This window comes from Paracoccidioides lutzii (assembly GCF_000150705.2).
Source record: "Paracoccidioides lutzii Pb01 unplaced genomic scaffold supercont2.67, whole genome shotgun sequence".
NCBI classification, from domain to species: domain Eukaryota; kingdom Fungi; phylum Ascomycota; class Eurotiomycetes; order Onygenales; family Ajellomycetaceae; genus Paracoccidioides; species Paracoccidioides lutzii.
In genome coordinates, this window is record NW_015441013.1 from 9,806 (window position 1) to 17,199 (window position 7,394).

Here is a 7,394-nt window from a genome sequence, read left to right on the forward strand (position 1 = left end):
AAACAAATACTATCAATGCAGATAATGATAATAAGTAATTTAATATATCATCTTTTATCTCAAAGTTTAATATCTGCAATCAAGTAAAGTATATAAATAAAATTTATTGATGTTTATACTCAGAATTAGTAACTGATTGATAGAGAAAAGTGAATAAAAATAAAATTATTAAGAATATTGATAAAAATAGTAGTGAATAATAATTAAAAAATAAAAGAGAGAAGAGTAAAAATAAGAATAAAAATAATAACTTTAATGATAAAACATTAAATCTTCTTGTATTTTAATCTAATATTAATTCTGCAATTGCTCTATATAATTTATCTAAAATATCATCAAAGTCTCAATGATATCTTGACACTGATATTAATTTTCACATGACTGATGAAAGATATTTGATGACACATTTAAATTCATTCAAGAGAAATTTTAAAATGAGTATGACTGGTGAAGATTAAAGACAAATCAAGAAAATAGAAGATATTCATCTATAATCAAAAGAAGAGAATATCATAATTCAAGACATATACTAAATTTTAAATCTCAATGTTAATCTGTTATCATTTATGAAGCTAGAAGATCAAAGCTTAAGATTTGAATTATTCTCAATCATCTCATCATATTTTATTATTAATACTCTAAATGGTATTATATTTATCATAATTCAGACATCACAAAGCTTCATTTATAAGATTGTTGAATGAAATTTGAAAAATAATATCTGTCATGTGTTTAAAGTAATCAATTATATTACTTAATTTTATAATTATAGAGATGTAATAATAACAGTTAATGAATTCAATACTTAATTCAATAAATTAACTATATTTTCATGAAGAAAATAACAGCAAACAGAATTAGTCTTTAGAAACAGCAGTGTTTAAATATTTTGCATATAGCATGTTACAGTTAAATTCTAGGATAAGATATAGCTAGCTTTGATTACATAGAGACATCTCACCTGTTGGTGCATGGGGGGGTGATGGGCATAACCACCCAGTAGCTATACCACCTCACGTGATGTACGCGTATATCAGTTAGCTGGCCAGTCCTCCCACCAATGGAAGACTAACCATCCCACAGCTACGCTATAGCTAGATCACGTGCAGCAGGTGGAGCAACAAGTGGACCACATCCGTTGTAAGTAGTCAATAATCCTTACCCACGTCAACTCACAGTCTTAGACTTCGCCTCCTGGAGAATACCTCTAACCTGCCTCCTTTTACCAAATGCAGCCTTAATATAACATACCCGCAATGACCTCACCTCGCAGCCCTGATCCTCATTTACCGGCATCGGACCAGCAACTGGGTGGCAATATACGACCCTCCGCTCTATCTGACAGACCAAATGATAGCGGTGCTCGTCAGGAAGACTTTAAATCTCTAGAATCCCACCAGCTCCCTTTTCGTCCCTTCTTTACGCTAGTCCAGGACGTTCACTCGTCGGAATATTACCATCCCACTGTCCACTACATATTTTCTGACGATGACACCGACCTAATAACAGAGGCTGCTCTACGGGCTTTGGAATCCAGCCAGGGAAACAACTCTCCACGAGCCTCGAGCAATGCACTTCTCCGGCGAAGGAATGGAGAAGACGATGATGAAGATGAAGACCTAGAGGCCGACAATACGAAGGCGTCCTCCCTACCTCGCCCAATTCTGGGGGTACAGGAACACTACATCGTCCTTGATGTGCAACGCTCCCACTCCGAGCGTAACGCTCTTCCTACCCAAGAAGTCACAGCTACAAATACTGAAGACACAACAAATTTTGCACCAACCACTTTTGCGGAAGAACCAAAACTAAATCCGGCAACACCCCAACCCATCAATAATGCGTTACAACACCTCTATCCATTCGATATAACCTCTGCACACAGCCTAAGTTCGTCCTGGCAAGTCCTTAACATACGCCTTTGCCCAGCGCCCACCTTCGATTCCTCCTCAAATAGCCCTACCTCCACCAAGGGCACCGCTATTGTCACCTCCACCACAACAACAACACCAACACCAACAACATCTGCGAACAACTCCTCTTCGTCGATGGGTGGCTTGATGCTGGAGATTGAAGGCACATCGGGCATAACCTTTAACATGTCGAGTAGTCGATCTCCACGGACCCAGCAGAGTTTGGAAGAGATGATAGAGCAGTTTGAGAAACGGATGGATGAGTTGAGGTTGATTACCGAGGCCGGAGCCGTGAAGGGCGGAAAGGCTGCTGAGGCTACAGCTGAGGAAGTGGAAGCAGGGTAGTTGTTTAAGAGCTAAAGCTCGAATGTGTCCCTGGGCTAGGGTGTCTAGGGCAAAGCGCATCTACATCCACATCTACGTCTATGCCTAAATTTCCTGTTTTGGATGCTCCCTACCCGAGTGGGCCGATTTGAGTTGAATGTGTAGCCCCTTTTTCTTCCCCCCCTTTTCTCTTGTATTTAGCTCTGAAAGCATGACGCTCAATGACGTGAAATGTGGGCGGCTTATTTAACCAGCTTTAGAATAAGCCAGGCGTTCAGTACAGGATCATCTGATTGATTGAATATTACATTTCATTCTCGTTCACCTCAAATCTCTCACTTCGTCAATATAGGATGTCAACATGAAGTATGTGCTAGTAAATTTTACATCGAAAAATCAGTGAGATTCCAACTGTCAAAGAGTATAAAAAAGTATGCTCAGGGGAAAACCAAAACTTTAACCCCAATTACCGTTTGTTCAACAACCTCTAAACGCCTCCCCGCCGACTCCCCTCCTTTAATTTGATTTTGTCTTCCCCCCCCCCAAAAAAAAAAAAAAAAAAAAAAAAAAAAAGAGAAAAGAAAAGAAAAGAAAAGAAAAGAAAAGAAAGGAAAGGATAAAAGGAAAAATAAATATGAAAAATAATAGAAAACAATTTTTAAAAAAATAAAGAAAGCAAAGCAAAGAAAGGAAAAGAAGAGAAAGGGAAACAAATAAGAATACCAAATCTAAGCCCCGGGAATCTACGTATGGAATAAGAACTGTACGTACAAATGAAACTAAGTCTACAATCGATATCAAAACTTGTAAATCACGGATGGCGAGTGCTAAGCCTTGTACCCTTCATCACCTGGTTCTCGAGTTGTAGCAACGGGATGTTTTCGCTTCCTTCCATAATCAACCCCAGACCGTTAGGGGTAGGGTTCCTCCAAGCCCCTATCATTTGGGGCAATTTGCTATCTCTAATAGTAAAACCAGATGTAGTGAAAGGAGAAGAGGTAATACGTCTCTTCGATGGCCGAGGCATAGTGTCCTTGCATGTCACATTCCCTGTTGTTTCTTCCAGGTTTGATGTGACCGACGACGGGAAATCGTTCGGTGGCACGACACCAGCACTAGGAGTTGGTTTCACGGCGACGTTTATATCGACCTCCCTAAGCCCCGCAGACGAGGGAAATGTTGGCTTGGCGTTCACATTGAGAGGATTGTTGAGCCCTACCTCGTTGCCATCATGATATACCATAGCCTTGGTAGAAAACGTAATCGGTGAGCAGATACGTAGAGAAGGCAAACTTGGAGAAGCTTCAACGACCGTTGCGATATCTCGAGGTTCCTTGGCTCCTCTCAATCTGGCGATGAGGACGTCTCGTGGTTCGGTTTGCGGGAGAGTGGATGGGTAATCATACTGCGATTTCTGGGGGGTCTCTCCAGTGCTGGTGTATTCCATAAGTGATTTTGCTCGAACGTTTGATTGTAAGTCCGCTAGAGGCTTCCTGACATCCCGAGTGAGATTGTCAATAGGTTCCTGTATAGCTTTGTTGTCGTTGAGAACATCGTCACAGAAGGCTCTAGCCTGGGTACCAAAGACATCTACGCTGCCCTGTATGCCTGCATAGGAATGGCGAATACATTTACCAAGGGTCTCCAAGGTATTAACTCGCGACTCGTGGTGACAATCGTTTTGCAACCTTGCTCTCAAGACAAAAGTATCCAAGGCTTGCATTTGCGTAACAATCCCTTCCACCTGAGTGTTAACAATCTTCTCCGTCTCTTGATATACAGCTCTTGCTGTCTCCTGGATTTTTTTATTTCGGGAATCAAAAGCCTAGCAAAGGTCAGCATGATAAAAGGACGCATGTTTTGATTATACCATCTTACATTCCAATCTCTGTCGATGACCCGTTTAACGGCTGCCTCAGATTCAAAGGCTTGAGAGATGATTTCGTCCTCTTGTAGCTCCAAGTAATCCATGCTCTCACCGAATTTAATATCTGCCTCTTTCAAGGAGGTGTGAGAGGCTTCGATATGTGAGCGAAGATTATTCATTTTGGTATCGAGCCGTACCGCTTGAGTTTCACCTGACTTATCCAAGAGGGCTTTGATATCGGATAACAGAGCTTCGCGATCCATTTTTACAGCAGAGCGCTCTTCATACAGAGTGGCCTGCAGTTTTAATGCGGCTTCTTCGCTTGCTTTGGCCGCTCGGTTGTTCGCTTCATGGACTTGCATTCGAAGATTCACGATATCGTCTTTTTGAGAACGGAGACCACAGACAATTGTGTCAATGACGGATTTTAACTCCTCGCCCAGTGATATATACGATGAATGTAACTATGTTCGTTAGCAGACATGGTAATTGGAATTAAACTACACGACTAACCTTTGTATGGAATTGGCCCAATTCATTTATTACTTCAGCTGATATGCGTTCCGCGGCGGTGGAGAGTCCACTCAGACCCTCGACAACTTTCTGTTTTACATCATCACGCAGCACCTTGATCTCCTCGAGCACTTCATTCATTTCGTCCCGGCACTCAGTCGTGTGCTCTTTAGTTTCCATTTCGATGATACCAAATGATACTTCCGCATCTGAAATACGCGAACGACAGGACTCGACTCGGTCTAACTCCTTCGTGACAAAGCTTTCCATCCTTACTGAAAAATCTTGGAGCAGTTTGGATTGTTGGCGTTGGAATGCCGCTATTCTATCATCCACGATTTTCGAGAAATCCAACACTTCTGATGTAGAAGACAGCCACAATTCCCGGTTCAGAGAGTGAAGATCTGAGCGGCGTCGGAGCTTGGAATGTAATCCGTTCACGTCGGAGACTGACTTGCCTAATGTTGATATCAGACAACTGCCAATTTCGTGCAGCTCTTCTTCTGTATCTTCATGAGCCCTTCGTAGCATGGATTCCTCCTCCAAGTTTCTTTTGGTGTGTCTGAGCACAAGATCTGTTTTCTCCAAGAGATCCTCTGTTCGTTCTAGTGAAAGCTTTGTAGACTCGTTATCCTTTTTCAAGTCATTAAAGTTGCTAGTCAAGGAAAAGAGCTCTTGAACTTTATTTTTCAGGTTTGCTTCCATAGTCTCGATTTTCGCTCTTTGCTCTTCAGAGAGTATTCGACGCGACTCGCTTTCGATTGTCATTTTCTCATATGCACTAGGAGAAAGGTAAACCCCATTGCGTTGCCGTGTCGCGATTAGCTCAGTCTTTAGTTTCTCAATCTCCGTTGTAAATTCTCGAAGCATGGTTTTCTTGGAGATAGTGGAGTTGATCTGGGGCTTATTACGAATATTCTTTGCGCGGAAAGCATAATCTAACGTGGATACAGTTTCTTCGAGGTTGCTTCTTGCAGGGGAGACTGTTGCGATAATGCACGTTTTTGTACGGCCACCCAGGGAATCTTGTAATAACCTGGTGAGTTTGGATTCTCTAGTGGGTGTTAGCAACTAGCTATAATCGCAAGTTGGAAGGAAACAAACCTGTATGGGATGTGCGGGCTTCCGTCTACGAGGGCATTGATCACCCTTCCAAGGGTGAGCAAGCTCTTGTTGATTAAGCCCGCCTCAGCTGCTCTCTTGTTTTCGGCGCCGCTCCGCTGAATGTTCTCACTTCCAGCCAAGTCGACTAGATTTAGTTTGCCGCTGCTGATGTATTCGTCGCCCTCTTCTGTCTTCCTTTTCACAAATGCTGTAATAGTAAATACCGTGTGACTCCGGGAACTGAGATCATTACATTTTGTAGCCGCTACTTGACGTTTGAAGCTACCTTCTTGAAGCAACTTAATACCTTCAGAAGCCGACTGGATGTAAGTCTCACCCAGGCCTTGCACCGTCGTGTTGTGATTCCCCTTTTTGGCGGCATCATCATATATTTTGAGCTTTGCACCATCCTCTGAGGAGAGAAGGTCTCGAAGCTCTTCGTTGTACAGCTCAATAAATGAGCATTTGACAGAGCTTTCCATATCTCCCAGCTTCTTAAATAGAGAATAGAGCACGCGCGGAATAATTCCAGCAGCGTCCGACAGTAGACCAAGAGAATCCTCCATATCACCAGACATCGTATAGGTTTTACCGGTTCCAGTTTGGCCGTAAGCAAATATTGTACAGTTAAATCCGGAAAGCATCTGTAATATCGCTGTCAGCTGCTAATATTGCCGTAAATATATTCTTTGCCTGAGGAGAATGAAAAAAAAGAAAAAAAAAAAGGGCAAAATCCACCTCATTTAGAATCGGAGACACAACATCCTCATAAATTACCACTTGATCAGCAGCTGGAGAAAACACCTTATCAAAATGATATTCTTTGTTTCCCATTGCATTTGGGCCCATGGACAATTCGAGATTTGTCCCCTTAACACCCTTCGTTGACACGACCACCCCACTGTTCTCCTTTACTTCTCGATCATTTCTACCGCGACACCGCACAACAACATGGATATTTGTCCTCTCGACCGGTTGAGGCTCAAACTCCCTTTCCTTTCGCTTCAGCCCACAAGATAGTTGCACGCTGGGCGATCGCAACACCCGGGAGGCATTGGCATTTGACGGCCTTCGAGCGGTGGTGGGGGACTCTTCTCGCTCCGTGAGAACGGAGGCTCTGGTGGTTTGACGCGGGCGTACCATGCCCCTTCGCAAGCATTGAGGGGCCTGAGAGCGTCTTGCTCCGGCCATGAGAAACAGATAAGGGTACCTGTTATTTCAGGAGAATGTCGGCTGCAGCGTGGGTCATAAAGTGTGTGATTGGAGATCTCTGCAAAATTCAACAGTCAATGCCTGATACCCAATATCCAATACCAGTTGCTAGACGGGATCCGTTTGTATACAAATCCCAACGGAGAATCAGATTGATATATTTTAAATTTGTTTAACAGATCGTGTGATGGTGAGTATTTATTGAATATTTGTCGGCGTATACCCAGCCTGCAAGGGTTGTCCATCGTTCCTCCCTTTTCTCGCGGTTTGTTTGGGGCCACCCAAAAGGGAAAAATGTAAACAACCTTGGCAAGGCCTTGGCAGCGCTTATCCCGCATGTCTGTGTGTGTGTGTGTGTGTTTTTATTTAACGCCCGGTTAGTCCACGTGCCTTAAGGGCACGTGATCTAGTAGAGTCCGCGTCGAACTATAGGGCGGGTAGAGCTACGCCCGTAGGCGACT

General features: G+C 43.0%; 2 protein-coding genes across 2 annotated transcripts; one reads left to right on the plus strand and one right to left on the minus strand.

Moving 5' to 3' along the window:
* Window positions 1–1,256: 1,256 nt before the first annotated feature.
* PAAG_09050 (hypothetical protein) lies at window positions 1,257–2,258 on the plus strand (the record flags this gene model as incomplete). Its single annotated transcript, XM_002788985.2, has 1 exon — window positions 1,257–2,258. The coding sequence occupies one exon, from the start codon at window positions 1,257–1,259 to the stop codon at window positions 2,256–2,258; it is 1,002 nt and encodes a 333-aa protein (XP_002789031.1).
* A 790-nt stretch (window positions 2,259–3,048) lies between these two features.
* Window positions 3,049–6,912, minus strand: PAAG_09051 (kinesin-II 85 kDa subunit; the record flags this gene model as incomplete). Its single annotated transcript, XM_015846722.1, has 5 exons — window positions 3,049–4,062; window positions 4,116–4,568; window positions 4,618–5,671; window positions 5,722–6,365; window positions 6,460–6,912. 5 exons carry the CDS (start codon window positions 6,910–6,912, stop codon window positions 3,049–3,051), a joined length of 3,618 nt encoding a protein of 1,205 aa, XP_015701765.1.
* Window positions 6,913–7,394: the final 482 nt, after the last annotated feature.